Genomic DNA, 16,661 nt, shown 5'->3' on the forward strand with positions numbered 1-16,661 from the left:
AAGAGAAATACCTTATGATTTCACTCATATGTGGAATTTAAGAAACAAGACAAATGAGCAAAAAAATGAAAGAGAGAGAGAGATAGAGATAAACCAGGAAACAAATTCTTAACTATAGAGAATAAATTGATAGCTACCAGAGAAGAGGTGGATGGGGAGATGGGAGAAACAGATGATGGGGATTAAGGAGTGTACTTGCGATGAACACAAGGTGATGTATGGAATTGTTCAATCACTATGCTGTATACCTGAAACTAATATAACACTGTGTGTTAACTATACTGAAATTAAAATAAAAGCTTAATAAACAAAATTTAAAAATAAATTTTTTGGTATTTTTGACAAAATTCCCCCAAATCAAATTCTATATGAAGTCTTTTTGATTTAAAACTAACTTTGGGATTTCCCACAGGGTCTCTGGAACATTTCAAAAGATTTGTTTTCTCTCTTTATAAAAAGGATCATGTTAAACTAATCAGGGTTGTATGAAATGCTAAACTGCATGGGAAGCATTGTCAAATAAGAATCACTACTAAGCCTTCTTTATGTTGTGTTTGTGTAGGTATATGTTATACATATTCCAGGATTATATGACATTCTTGGAAATCTGGTATTATCAGTCATAATTTGTTATTATCTTAAAATGTGGTATATCACAAAAATTGCAAAATTTTCTTGTTAATTTCATTAAAATGAACTCTTATCAGATCTTAATAATAGGTATTTTTAAAAGTCTTTTGTCATTTACAGACAGTTATAGTTTTACTCAAATGTTTTTGCACAAGTATTCTTGTACTTCATCTGCAAAAGTACTTCATCTCCAAGGAGATTCATGGAAAGGATTTTTTTTTTTTTTACTAGTTCATGTTTTTTGATAAATCTAAGATCGCAAAACTGAATTGGGTGAGAATTTCCAGAAAAAATGAAAAAAACTGGATTCAGGCAGAACAAGGATTAATATCATGGGACTGAGTGAATTGACAAGGACTTTTATCTGAAACATTGCTGGTTCTTTAATGTTCTTTTTTTTCAGATTTTAAGAATTTTTTTCTCTTTTCTCTTAAGCTATCAACAATTTGTGTAAAGTATACCTTTGTGAACAAAGGTGAGACATTTACATTTTCTCCCTACCTAATCCCTCCAGAATTAGAAAACTCTTGAGTGTTCTTTTCATGGCAATATAGTTAGTAATTTGCATAAGTTCAATGAGATTCTGTTCCCTTTAATAGGATTGATTATATCACCAAGGTTTTACTAGAATGTCATATTTGAAATAGATATGCACAGACTCAGACTGACCAGACAATTTTAAGGAGCTGAGATTGACTTTAAAGAGGCAATAAAGCCTCTTAGAAAAAATCAGCCTGGCACCTTGCATATAAAAATCAGCCTGGCACCAGCAAAGCAATCTTAAAAAAAAGCTTATATGGTCTGTCATTATCTTGTTGCACTTATGTAAATACTCAGGCCAAATCTAATGCAAACAAATCAGTTTCACCATGATTATCCATAGAGAACAAAGAAATGGGGATAATTAGGAGAAAAAAATTATGTGTGCACCTTTGTCTATATCAGATTCTAATCCTGTTAATTGCCTTTGAGATTTTGTTATATACCTGTAAACTAGACTGACTCCTGAATTATTCTCGTTTTCTAACAAACAAACAAACAAACAAACAAACAAACAAACAAACTTGCTATGAATCTCCAAACTAACGTGTCCAACTTTCTCACACCCTTCTGACATGGAATCACTAAGAACAAAGACTGCCCTTGAACCTCCTTGGAAGGTTCCCATATGGTGGCCAAACCCATATGGTAGCCAAACATCAGGGACATGGATCCTGGATATACATGTCACAGTTGAAGAAGTCTACACCTGACACCTGGTCCTGTGAAAATGCTAGAGACTTCCAAATCAGATTGAGGTAGATTGCTTCCCTCAACATGCCAGTTCAAGATGTCATACTTAAACTAAACTTGGAATGCTTCCTTTTTCCCTTTCTTTCCTTAACTCTAGTATTGGTCTGGAAAGATAATGCCACCATCCATATTGCCTTTGTCATTGCAAAGAGGGCAGAGAGTTAAATTCTGGGTCTTATGTGAGATTATTTTTTTAATGTTTATTTATTTTGAGAGACAGAGAGAGAGAGAGAATGCACACAAGCAGGGGAGGGGCACAGAGAGAGAGGGGGAGAGAGAGAATCCCAAGCAGGCTCCACAGGGACAGCACAGAGAGCCCAAAGCAGGGCTGAATCCAATGAACCATGATATCATGACCTGAGCCAAAATCAAGAGTCAGATGCTTAACCAACTGAGCCACCCAGGTGCCCCAGATTCTGGATTTTATAACAACTTTTTTTTTCAGGCTAGCAGAAAACCTAAATGACTCTTGGCTTAAATGGACAAACGCAAAATTCCTGCAAGTGAATCCATTAACATGCCACTTAATGGGAGTTTGTGTCCTGACAGCATTTATCTTTGTGGTTGTTATTATTCTCCTTGGGCTTGTTAAAGCCCAGATACCTGGCACATAGCCAGACAATGTCTTTTAGATAATCTAAGTGTGCCTACAACTTTCTACAAAGATATCTCATTGGCTGATTCCCCTGGATTTATACTGTTGAGTTAGAAAGGAATTACCAGAAGGCATTCATGATGGGATTCATTTCCTTTGGCAGGGTTATACTTCCCTGGTTAGGAGTAAAGTTAAATGAGAATGGGATCAAAAATCCTTCCTTAATTCTTGAAATATTGCAGAATCTGCTGGTAAGACCATAACTGCCCAAGACATATCCATAGACTCTCTGGCCAAAGTTGTCCTTGATAACAGAATAGCCCTTGATTGTCTTTTATCTGAACATCGAAGTGTTTGTGCTACTGCTGACACTACCTGCTCTACCTGTACTAACATTTCTGGAGAAGCTGAAACTCAGTTAAATAAAGTCACTGAGCAAGCCACTGGGTTTAAAAAAGGTGTCTCCTGGGGTGCCTTGGGTGGCTCAGACTATTAAGCGTCAGACTTTTGATTTCTTCTCAGGTCATGATCTCCCAGGATTGAGTCTTGCATTGGGCTCTGCACTGACAGTGTGGAGACTGCTTGGGATTCTCTCTCCCACTCTCTGCACCTCCCTGTTTGCACTCTCTTTCAAAATAAGTATATAAACATTAAAGAATAAAAACAGAAACAAAAACAAAACAAAACAAAAAAAGATGTCTCTTTCCACAGGGTCTTAGTTTGCCTTATTTGATTTTGATTGGTTTGGGTCTTGGGGAACATGGCTTTGAAGTGCATTCCAAACATTGAAAATTATTCTGCTTATAAGAATCATAGTTGGGGCGCCTGGGTGGCGCAGTCGGTTAAGCGTCCGACTTCAGCCAGGTCACGATCTAGCGGTCCCTGAGTTCGAGCCCCGCGTCAGGCTCTGGGCTGATGGCTCGGAGCCTGGAGCCTGTTTCTGATTCTGTGTCTCCCTCTCTCTCTGCCCCTCCCCCGTTCATGCTCTGTCTCTCTCTGTCCCAAAAATTAAAAAAAAAAAAAAAAAAGAATCATAGTAATCTCTCATGTTATATTCTCTCAAAAGCTTTAAATACATGTTCATAGGTGCTATCCACCAAGCAAATGATCTCCCTAAGAATGGAATAGGAGGGGAAAAAAGAAAACAAAAGAAAAAAGAAGAGAATAGCTACCTTAAAAATTATTAAACTGAAGTGGCTTATGAATATCACAGAGATTAAGCAAAACACATCATAGCCTATGAATACCACACAAAGGATCCACCAATGCTGTGAGAACTACAAAGCAGTAGCTGAGAGTGGTGCTAATGCTTTAAATTTTGATCATACTTCTCAGGTAAGGTGAGAGTCTGATCAAAATGGGACAAATTGTTAAAAAGGAGACAGCTGGCCCAAAATGGAGACACTTGTACTAAACTCCACATCAGCAAACCAAGAATAACATAATTGCAGTTTCAACTCCCAGGAACATAACCTGAGCCAGTAAATGTGGAATTACCTGGTCAGCACTAGTGAAATAATCTGTCAGATAGAACCCTTCCATTTCCCTTTGAAAGGCAACCTTGCCTGAAAAAGCATTATTTCCTAAAAATTTCCTTTTTCTGCCTCATTTCCGACTTTAAAAATCGTTCTTTTCTACAGCTTGATAGAGCTCCTTTCTGTAGTTAGGTATGATGTTGCCAGATTCATGAATTGCTGAATAAAGCCAACCTGATCTTTAATTTACTTAGTTGACTTTTTATCGTTTAACATATTTTAAATTACTTGATAATAGTTTAATACTTGATGGGAAAATCCTTCCACATAGCTCTTCTTTTCAAATGTATGGCTATCTTATTAATTGTATTTTATTTTTAAAAATTTTAATTTAAATTTATTTTTGAGACAGAGATGGGGAGAGAGCAAGCCGGGGAGGGCAGAGAGAGAGAGAGAGAGAGAGAGAGAGAGAGAGAATCCCAAGCAGACTCCACAATGTCAGCACAGATCCTGACGCAGGGCTCCATCTCAGGAACCATAAGATCATGATATAGGCCTAAATCAAGAGTAGGACACTTAACCAACTGAGCCAGCCAGGTGCCCGATTAATTGTATTTTCCAGAGATGCTTTAGACTATTTTTGCTAATAAACAAACAAACAAACAAACAAATAAATAAGCAAACTGAAGATGGTTAAATGTGTAGCTAAGTTTTAGAAGAACTGTTTTCATAGCATGAATCTTCTCATTTTGGAATGTAGTAATTCTCCATCATTTAAGTTTTCTGTTATGTCTTGGTAAATATGGTAGTTTTATTTTTATTTTAAATGATCAGTAACTATGTCAGTCTTTCTTCCCATCCTTTACCCTCCACCTTCATCTGTGTTCTAGTCAGTGAATATAAATATGTCTTGGAAACATACAATATCCTCACTGTACAGGAAAATTATTACCTCCAATAACAGTTATTTGAGTTCAAGAAACACTCAAATTAGAACAAAAGCTAAAGGCATTCTTGTAGTGATAATGGTCTATCAGCTCCATCATAACAAAATTCATAGGCAAAAGAACTTTAGATAAGCCAAAAATAACCATCATCAATGAAGTAGTGATATGCAAAAACTATATTTGGGGTCTATTTTTTATAACTTCACCATAAATTAATACAGTGACTATTTCTTTTGAAAATACCCATGAAAATGGAGAATAGCAGCCATGATAATATTATAAAGTATTCAATAATGCATAAAATGTATATTTGCTGAAGAAACGGAATATGTCTGATACTAGACAATTCACAATTCTTCTAATATAATGTGAAAAAATGTGGCTGGACACAGAGAAAATGGTAAGTATCCACTCATCCCTTCTTTTCCTTGTTATTTCCATGCCATTTACTTAATTTCTCCTCCAACTAGACCAGTTAAGTCAATACATAAATGATACATCCTGGGTTAACGCAGCACAGTACTCTAAAGGGGATATTTTTTTCTAGGTTTACCCAATTCCCTAACCAGGAGAGTAGTATGTATTTGCTTTTCTAAGTGTGAAATCTCACAGTTTTTCTATTTATGTAGCAAACAGTATGAGTGTTCTATTTATCAATGGACAGTCTGATGTCACTTGTAGATAAGTTTTAAATTTTCTTTTTTTTAATTATTTTTAAAGCTTATTTATTTCTTTTGAGAGAGAGAGAGAGAGAGAGAGAGAGAGAGAGAGAGAGAGAGAGAGAATGAGAAGGGGAGGGGCAGAGAGAGAGGGAGAGAGAGAATCCCAAGCAGTCTCCATGCTGTCAGCACAGAGCCTGTTGCTGGACTCGAACTCAGGAACCATTATATCATGACATGAGCCCAAACCAAGAGTCTGAGGCTTAACCCACTGAGCCACCCAAGTGCCCCTGAAATTTTCTTTTCAATAGTGAAATATAGTTATCCTAATGACAGTCAGCTTTTTGGCTGCAAAGATATAAGTCATTCAAAATAAAATGTCATGACTACTATAACAAAATTCTTCCAATGGTAACAATTCCAGATATTTCTGACTCTTCTTCTCAATGTCCTCTCAATAATCCTTCAAATGTGTACCATTCACTCTCTAATCTTTCTGATTAGATTGCCTATCTCCACAGTTTGCACTCCTGTAATGTAAATGCCTGACATTAAGCTTTTTGGTTATAATGTAAGTGCCCGACTTTAAGCTTTTATTTGCTGATACATCCATTTCAAAGTCATCTATCTTAAATAAACATATGGCAGCTGTATGACACAGTTACTTGCAAAACACCTAGAGAAGACAGGCTGCCCCCAACCATGAAGTTCCCCTTTTAGAAAGCCCTGGGTTACCTAGAAAACTGACCACTCCACAGACCTTTCCCCCTCCTGCACCTTGATTCCCACTCCCCTGCTTTAAATCTGCCAAGGAAGAGTGAACTTGTCAAATCGTTGGCACTTTCATTTCAAGTGCCCTGACCCCAGTAAAGGCAGAGAGCCCTGGGTCTGCACTATCTCTCTCTACTCACGACCTTAACGTGTGGCCCTAGGACAGGCCATGTATTCTCCAGGACTTGTGAATAAAACAAGTAACCTTGTTTTTTTCAAAGTTCCCTGATAATTGTTGCAGTGGTGCACTTTGTAATCATAATAAGAACACCAAGGGCAAGTCAAGCTGCAAAGTTGGCTCTGGTCAGGGAAATATCTAGCTTTAGGGGCTCACAGGACCAGGTAAGTACCCAAGAGCCTTCCTAGCCAAGAGCATCACTATCAACAGGCCGCAACCAACACAGAACAATTTCCTCAAACTATCTGTGTCTATGTCTATCTGTGTCCATAACATGTATATCTATAGCTAATTACTGCACACAGGAACACATACACAAATAACCAACCATGAAAGACACCTTGAGCAGAAATCATCTTTTTCAATCTTTTCATTGTATAAGTGAGAGAACTTAAGGAAACTGAGGTTCTTGAAATTGAATTTGTTCAGGACTGTATCTGTGGTCTCCTGATGCCCCCAGTTCAGTATTCTTTTTGGCCTTTTCAAACATTCTTCATTTTGTCTTGTACCCAGAGTATTTCCAGAAAACAGGCACAAGTTTATACACTTCCTTTATACTCCCTTAATCTTTAGCATGACATTGAGCACTGGGTCTTAAATCTGTATTAACTCTATTACATGGAGCATTTCAAATAACTGTATCTCCTATATTTAAACAAAAACATCCATTTCTTTTAAATCTTTGAAAAACATCATCAAATTACAGCAAATGTTCTCAACTTAAACCAAAACAAACACATATTAGGGGAGATTATTCTCTGATTTTCTACAAGTTAATTACTGGGTCACTTTTGGAAATGTCTTAGATGAACACAATTTTAGAAATGTATGCAAGTAATCAATTCATTGCAATGTTTCCCTTAATTTTACAACATCTCCAGAAACTACAAATCCAAAAAAAGGAAAATAGGAAATAATTGAAATCGATAAGCAGGCTTATGGTCATGCAAAGTTATTAGTAAAATACAAGAGTTTTAATTAAAGATGTTGCCTTTTTACAAAGGCTCCCTGTTATGCTGATTGATCGAGCCTGCTGGCTCAGCTCTTTCTCTTTTCCCCATTAGCTCCCACTTGCTTTTCTCTGGCCTAATAGGATATTCACCACGTCGGAACTACCTTTTTAAAAAGCATTTATTCCACAAAGATTGTGAATACAATTACACTTTAGACAAATTGTATGTGTATGCATGTGCATGAGTATAATTAGTGTTTTATTTTCATAATTTGTCACTTTGATGTTATAAGCTACAGGAAACTTTTAGAAATATCATGAGGAAACGTACAATTTAGTTTTTAGCTGTTACAATTTCTTGTTGAAATTCTGAGGAACAAAAATACCTAATTGTTTTCTTAGATTTTAATATTTACTTCAATAAATTTCAGACATATTTTAGAATAAAAAGGATACACACACACATACACACGTATACATATATTTCTAAAGTTCACTCTAAAAGTAAATAGAATCCATAAGCCAGGCCAAGTTAGTTTTATTTTTTTCTATTACTAAACTGAAAGTTTTATTATATTGCAACTACTGAAAGTAATACTCTTGGTGCACAACATAGCAAATCACTAAGGAAAATGCTAAATATTTTTAAAATTTATCTAGCATATTCTCTAATGTCTGTATAGAGACATTAACACAGAGTGTTGTCTGGAACAAGTTTTTACTTGCCAATATAGCAGTACCCTTCATTTACAGTTATCTAATAACAGAACAAATACACAGCTCATGTTAATTTCAATGACTTTTTTTTTTTTTTTTTTTTTGAGAGAGAGAGAGTCAGGGACGGGGAGAGAGGAAGAGAGAGAATCCCAAGCAGGCTCCACACTGTCATCTGTTCTGTCAGTGCACAGCGGGATTCAGGGCTGGATCTCACAAACTGTGAGATCATGACCTGAGCCTAGAGCAAGAGTCAGCTTAACCAACTGAGTCACCCAGGTGCCCCAATGACATTCTATTTTTTTTTTAATTTTTTTTTAATGTTTATTTTTGAGACAGAGAGAGACAGAGCATGAACAGGGGAGGGGCAGAGAGAGAGGGAGACACAGAATCTGAAACAGGCTCCAGGCTCTGGGTGGTCAGCACAGAGCCTGACGAGGGGCTCGAACTCACAGACCGTGAGATCATGACCTGAGCCGAAGTCGGACGCTTAACCGACCGAGCCACCCAGGCGCCCCAATGACATTCTATTTTTAATTAAAATAAAGGATTATGAGATAATCTAGCTAGGAAGAATACTGTAGAAGTAAGAGGTGAATTCCACCAGAAGGTTTCATTTGGTTAAAATAATGTCTTAGCTTTAATTGATTTAATGGACACTTCCAGGGACAGAAGTATTATCTGTTCACTCCAGTAGTTGAAACAGACATTCCTCATTAATTTTTTGTGGTGTGATATTTTGGTTTAGGAGACAATTTTTTTAGCCCATTGTCAAATGCATTTACACTTTTCAATTAGTTTCTAAGCAAGAAATGTTCCTTGTAAAGGAACTGAGAAGACAAAGGGGTATTTGCTAGGGAATCAGCCTAGCAAATTTTAGTTAAATAATCAGCAGCTGAAGACATAACTACTTTAATACAAAACGTGTGCAAAGGTTAGGAGAATTAAGTTGTAATATTTTGATACATGTTTTTCTCCTTCCTACCTCAAAAGGCAGTTCCTAACTCAGATGGCACCAGGTCTAGAAGGGCAAAAGGAATGTGTAAAATGAAACAACACACTGCCTGATAATAGGAGGCTGGAGACAGCTGGCCTGATACTGTGCTTAAAGATAAAAAAAGGACATGCAGTATCTATTTTAAGTGAGATAAGTGTGCTTCATATATCTTGCAGGGAAAGAGATAACTTTGTCCCTTTAATCATTATTACTTATTCCTTGAAGCTTAGTCTCTCACACACAAACTTCTAGAGCTCAGACCTTAGGACGCAGTTCTTATGAATAGAGAGAGTTGTCATTCTTACCAGTAAGCTTGCTAAATAATACTTCTATAAGCTTCAGACTTCACATAGCAGATAAGTTTGTCTCCCCTGACATGACTACATTAATCCACTGAATCAATTTACTTAAGCTGTGCTGTGGAGCAATGCGGCCACGATTTAACTGAGCTTCAAAGTACTTTTAAGTTTGACTCACTGCTCCACATGTAATGCAGCTCTCAGGGTCCCATCCTAAGTTTTATTTTGACCTTTTGCAATGTTAAAAAGAAACAACAGACCCAAAATGGAGTCACTTTTGCTAACCCCCCCCACCAAGGCGTAATACCTAACCTAATTGCAGTTTCAGCTTCTCCCAGGAGTGGAGTTTTAAAGCAATCAGTCTGTAATTTCCTGGTCAGCACTAGTGAAAATTTTGCCAGATAAGACCCCCTAAGACCCCCGGCCTTCCTCTAAGGGAAGGCAAACTTGCCTGAACTAATCCACTGTTTTAACTTGCTTGTCCCACCCTTCTTCAGCCTATAAAATTCTTCCATTTTGTACAGCTCCTCAGAGCACCTTTCTGCTTGCTAATGGGATGCTCCCTGGTTCATGAATCATTGAATAAAGCCAATTAGATCTTTAAAGTTACTCAGCTGATTTGGGTTTTTTTTTGTTTGTTTCTTTTTTTGTTTTTGTTTTGTTTTGTTTTTTTTAAACAGCATCACTGTCAGAGACATTCCTGTTAGGTTTATAGGGGAAGGCTGCTCTACATTTAACATGACAAAGGATTTATGGAGAAGAAATTCAAGTTACTTTAGAAAGTCAGATTCATGAGGAAAGCAGTTAAGAATAAAACACTTAGCTAGAGTCTACAGGCAAAATTTACTTACTTTAATATTATAAAAATTCTTTACGTTGTCTAAGGATATGTTTTTAAGGAATTTGTTTAGAAAAATATTTTCTATTTTAGAAAAAAAACATTAAATAAAATAGCTGCTGTCTCTAGAGTTGACAGTGTGAATATTAATTATTAAATGCTATAGGGGGAAAATGACACACTTAAATTATTCAACAGCTAATCAAAGCTCACAGTGGCACCCAGTCCAGTACACAAAATCTATTGCAAAATGTTACTAAATTTGACTTAAAATGTACACAATTCTATTACAATTTCTAGAAGTATGCATAGCGAACTATTGTCCATAGTAAGCTGTCTATTTATTCACACTCTCCATTTCACTAGATCTATTAAAAACAAAAACTCCTTCCTCATTTCTTCTTTTAAAACTCCTGCCTCCTGCAGACCTCCCCTCAAGCTTACCATTGTTGCACTCAGCATTTTTGTTTTGCCATTTTTCTATTCGGAGATGTTTTCACTCTGATCAACACTGCTTCATTTCACCTTAACAAGGCATTCATCATCAGGAGCTTGTTCTCTCAGAGCCTGAACGTTTTGTCTCTACCAAGGCTTTTTGCCACTTAGTGACACTGAGGAAAATTCTGGCACATTTGCTGTTTTAGGAAGAGACACTTGTGGGAAGATGTCAGCTTTGATATGGTGTGGTGAGTGAAATGGATTCTTAACTTCAGTTTACTTAGCTGACTTGTGGAGTTTTGAAACACTTTTACCTTCCTTCCCTAATATATAAAAACTCTCAAAAACAATTATACACAGAAGACAGGGAAATATTTGACAAATCATAAAGTTGAATATCTCCAGAGAAGCCTTCACTGAAGTGAATTTATTTCAGTCATAGGAAAAGAAATACTTTCTAACAATATAAGACTACATCTTTTAGATCCTATAATGTACTTTGTATGGTCACGCAACAAAAACAGAATATTGTCAGAAACTTGCACAGCCCAGATTTTCAGATTTTTAAAAAGTTCAGTCAAGGTTCAGAGAAGTGTCTGTCAAATGGGTCTAAGGTTAACTAATATATTGTAACTAATAGAAAGGCTATCAGAAATCTAAAGGAAGCCTGAAAAATTTTATAATTTTAAAACATTTTGATCATGTATGTTACATGTCTATGGAATCTCTCACAAAGTCTAATTCTAAAAAAAAAAAAAAAAAAAAAAAGATCGTATTTCTAAAATTCAGTTCTTAAAATAAGTATGCCTTTGAGTAGTTCCAAAATACATTTTGCCTCAGGATGGTGTGCTCTTTAAATATGGATGAGTAATTTACCTTTCAAGTAGCTCAAACAAGGAGAGAGAACAGGAACGAATGTCAAGGGCAAGAAGCCTCCACTTCACTCCCAGGGTTTTTGCTTTTTCATTTCTCATCCACAGGTGTCAGCAGTTTTCAATGGATAAAATAGTTTTCACAGGATAGAACTGGACTACAGGAATTTCACTTCTACATGCATTCATTCAGAATTAGGATGGAGTAAGTGTTCTAACAGTATCTCCGTTAACGTATTAAAATATTAGCTATTATTTATTAGGTCCTTGGTATATGCCAAAAGATATTTAAGCATTTCAACTACACTATTCTATTGAATCTGATTCCAAAACAACAACTCTCTGAGGTAAGTGCAATTATCTCCATTTTACAGAAATGGTAACTGAGATTTAGAAAGATTAAGTCACTTTCCCATGACAAAGAAATGGAAAGAACTGGTATTTGTATCATTTGTCTAATTTCAAATCCAATGTCCTTGTCCACTAAGCTGTGCTATACAATGTGGTATACAGGAAGCTGTTTTATCTTTAAATTCAAGACACTCAGGTTGTGAAATCCCCAGTATTAGCTGCATAAATTTAACAACTCCCTGATCATTTCCTCAGCATACATTTCCCCAATTAAAAAATGAGGTAACCGTTAACTATCCTGTTTAACTCACAGTAATATGGTGAAAGTAAATTTTAAAAGGGAAATTTTTGGGGGGTGCCTGGGTGTCTCAGTTAAGGGTCTGACTCTTGGTTTCAGCTCAGGTAATGATCTCAGTTTAGTGAGTTTAAACTCCACTGACAGTGTGGAGCCTGCTTGGGATTTTTTTTTCCTTTCTCTCTTTCTCTCCCTCTCTCTCTACACCTCCCCTGCTCATGCTGTCTCTGTCTCTCTCAAAATAAATAAATAAGCTTAAAAAAGATACAATAGAAATCTTTTATAGGCCATAAAGATCCATGCAAATAGATATTTTTCTAAAATTTGGATTTGCACATATCAGATATAGGTAGATATTTATTGAATTTCACTTTGATAGGCTCTGTGGAGTAGGCATAGTGACCATTAAGCCAATTTTAGGTCATTACAGTAAGCATAATTTCTATGCTAAAAAATTAGGTGAATTAAATGATTTCATGCTGATGATTTGATACATGAGCTGTGACTTGCTGATTTTCTTAGTCAAGACTGTCTTGCCTAACGGGCACCTTGGTGGTTCAGCCTGTTGAGCGTCCAGCTTCAGTTCAGGTCATGATCTCACAGTTTGTGAGGTCAAGCCCTGTGTTGGGCTCTGTGCTGATGGCTCAGAGCCTGGAGACTGCTTCAGATTCTGTGTCTCCCTCTCTCTCTGCCCTGACCCCACTCACGCTCCATCTCTCTCTCAAAAATAAATTAACATTAAAAAAAATTAAAAAAAATAACACTGTCTTGCCTAAGCCAAGTCTTAGTGGGGTCCTAGCCAAGACCATCCCCAGTTGGCAGCAAGTAAAAATCCACATTTAAGTATACTAGAAGAATACTGTGTTTGTTTAGGCACCAAAGGGTAGAAATGCGGCTGGATCTCAAGAAGGCCTGAGAACCAGTAGGTAAGAATTGTTTCTGTCTCTGATTCTTGTTTGCTTCTGCATGACAGATTTATTTAACAGGTTCAAAATGGAAACTTCCACTAAGTTTAATATCTCCTCAAGTTCAAATTTCTAAGGTAGTATAACCAGAATTTCTGGATCTCAAGTCCAAATTCCCTGGGGCAAGAATCTCATTGGCCCAACATTGGTCAATATTTACTCTTATTACAAGATTTCTCATTCTTAACCTTCAGTACTTTTTAAATTTTATGTTGTATACTTATTCTTTGTTTGGATGGGGGTGGAGTGAAGTTATCTTGTGCACTCCAGGTATCATCCCTGGCCTCTACCTACTAGATGCTAATAGATGCTCCCCCTAATCTAACTCAGTGTTTTAACAACCAAAAATATTCAGACATTATCAAATGTCCCCTGGGGGCAACGTCACCTCTGGTTGAGAAACACTGTCATGTGACTAAGGGTTAGAGCATCACACAAAACAAACATGGCCACAGTGACTCACCCCTCCAGAAGTGGGTAGTTCCCAAAGAAAGACAGATGTCTACTTGGACATTATCCCAAGTTGTCTACTATAAGAATAACAGATGTTGGTGAAAGTTATGATTTTTTTACTAACTTTTGTATATTTTTTACTAACATAAATCTCTAAAAATTAATTAAAAGTTTCAGAATTTTGAGCACTGTATGAATTAAAGGCATATTTAACTTTCAAAATTGGAGAATACCCATGTGTGCTGTTTTCTCATTCTGTCCTAACAGAGTGATTTCCAAGATTTTGGCTCATGCATCCCTATCAATTAGAGAATGATTATTCAGCATTAAGATGATAATAATGATCATGATAATAATAATAATGAGAAGAAAAAGGAGGAGGAGGAGGAGAAAGAGAAGAAGAAGGAGAAGAAAGTAATTTACACTACATTTTTCTATTCTACAAAATTCATATAAAATGCAGCAAAAATTACTTAAGAGTTTGATTTGATTTCATTCATTAATAGTATCATTAAAAGTACTATATGGACTTCTGGTCCAGATAAGATGGCATAAATTTATTTCTTCCTTACCAAGAGTAGCTGTGTTGTGGAAATAATGCAAAAGGCAATAATGCAAAGGAGAATTTGAAAGGCATTGAAGCCAAGGCAAACTAGTTTGGAACCCTGAACTGGACAAACAACAGAATAGTAGGCATCTATGTTTCCCTACCCAACAGAAGAAAGGAATCCAAACTAGCATTTCCTAAATGTAAGCTAGCAACAGAAAATAGCCCAAGTAGGCTCCTACGTTCCCCAATTTAACAGGTGGACCTCAAGAATGCTAGGTGAGCTAGGTGGGCCTGAGAGGCCCCTCTCCAGAAGACCAGGGGTAGTTGGGTGGATCCACCAGAGGGGCCCAGCCACAGCAAGCAGCCAGGCTGCAAAGTTTCCTTGATCCTTTGTAAAATAAGTAAGTTGGTGAGTGAGTAAAATTCATTTTTTAATTTGACATCTCAGAAGTTTTTTGACGTGAGAAGACCTATGGACATTTGCACACTTTAACAATTTCCACGGTTACCTGCCACTTCATCACAAAGTATTACAAGGATTCTTTTATATTTTAGAAATCTCAACTTTGTGCAAAAGGCCACATCAATGTTATTTCAGCATTGTGTGTAACTTGGTTTCAACTACTTTGCTATTAGAATATTGTCTACAAATAATTGTAGTAAATTTATTTCACACATTGATCTTTACAATCCTGCTTAAAATTCTTGCCAAAATATAACTATCATAAACATTATTTCTATCAAAAAAGTTAATTTAAGTCTACACTATGTTTTATATAACTTCTTGACAAAGACCAAAAAGTTTGATAATATACTGCCTTGCCCAGGGAATAGGGAAACAGGAATTCACATACATTGCTCCTGGCAGAGAAAACTTTTACAAACTCTATAGAAAACAAGATTTCCATGTTAGTGATCTCTATCAAATTACATAAATATGTGTCATTGACCTTGCAATGACCACTTCTAGGCATTAATACTATAAGTAAATTCATTCACATATGCTTAGATTAAAAAAAAAAAATCAAAGTACATGATAGCATGTAAAGCATACTAACATTTGAGTGAAAAATGGGAAGGAACATATACATATGTCCTACTGTATGCATAAATTGTCTCTGGAAGAATACACAAAAGTAGCCAATAACATTTGTTGCCTAGGGATGGCTGAAGGACAGAGGCAGGACAAAAGTGGGAAAAATTTTTATTTTATGTTCTTTTCTATTTTATCAATGTTAGACATGAAAATGTCCCTGAATGAAAACAAAAAAAAAAAAAAACAAGGAAAAAAAAAGAAAGAAATCATTTACCAGTGAGACAATATTTTTCCTCTATCTTTTTTCTTTGTTGGCTCACAATAATGTAATTATTTTCCATTTCCTTATTGAAAGAGAATCTAACAAATATGAACTGAGACAAATTAGAAATATCTAAACTTTAATCCAATAGTATAATAAATTTCTACAATATCTAATATTTGTATATTCATATTTTTAATAACATTTTCTCTGTGTTCTATGCTAATGAAAGGAATGCATTTCAAATTGCCACTACACTATTTTTCATATATTATTCCAGCTGTTGTTATTATAGCAGGAAAGAAGAAATATCTTTACCATTCATATGGAGCATTTTGTTTTTCCTTTTTAAAGAAACTATTTATCCTTAAGATTAGTGAAAGTTCAGTGCTGATTTAAGTATGGCTTTAAGAATGCTGAAAAAAAAGATACTTGTCTTTGTATCCAATATACTTTGTAAATGTCTTAGCAGTGATGATAGCTTATACTTACTTTAATGACTAATACAAGAAACAATATACACAAAGGGCAAGATATAGTCAGTCATCCATAATTCATATAGTTAATATCTCTGTGCCTAGAACAAAGTGGGGACACAGTGCTCTTTTTCTTTTTCCTTTTCCTAATGAACGGATGGTGTTATAAGTACTGAGATTTCAGTACTTATAACCTGAAATGGAATTACCATTTGGTGCACATTTGGATTTCTTGCTTTCTCTGATATACAGATTCTTAAGTCATAGTTAATATCACCACATCAGTGTTGTTAATAGCATTAACTTGAAAACCACAGAGAAATATAAGAAGCAATTACATACTATGTTTCATTTGCAAGCAATGAAATTAGGCAGTTTACTTGAAAAGAAGCAAATCTACCACAACAAAGTAAAAGCTTATTTTCATGTTTCTGAGGACCAGAAGTGTGAAAAACATGAATTATTAAAATCGCTTGATCATTTCAAGCCTATTCTTTCTCACTGTTGAACACTTACAGGTCTGGCAATGATTTTCTGTGGGTCCCCAGCATCGGCCAGTACAGGACTTATGGCAACGTCCACCTGTCGGAGAGGAAAGAGTGCACACACACATTA

The 16,661-nt window shown here is 35.9% G+C and overlaps 1 protein-coding gene across 6 annotated transcripts in view; it reads right to left on the reverse strand.

Annotated features, from left to right (window-relative positions):
- The window catches only part of ERBB4 (erb-b2 receptor tyrosine kinase 4), a 1,154,402-nt gene that overhangs the window by 336,826 nt on the left and 800,915 nt on the right, over nucleotides 1–16,661 (reverse strand). For all 6 annotated transcript variants that reach the window (XM_086719539.1, XM_086719536.1, XM_086719540.1 and 3 more), the window contains exon 5: nucleotides 16,563–16,628. In XM_086719539.1, the coding sequence (XP_086575665.1) occupies nucleotides 16,563–16,628 (66 nt within the window). The remainder of the gene's footprint in view (nucleotides 1–16,562; nucleotides 16,629–16,661) is intronic.

Source organism: Puma concolor, chromosome C1 (genome assembly GCF_028749965.1).
Source record: "Puma concolor isolate L17-30 chromosome C1, mPumCon1.1.hap2, whole genome shotgun sequence".
In the NCBI taxonomy this organism is placed as follows: domain Eukaryota; kingdom Metazoa; phylum Chordata; class Mammalia; order Carnivora; family Felidae; genus Puma; species Puma concolor.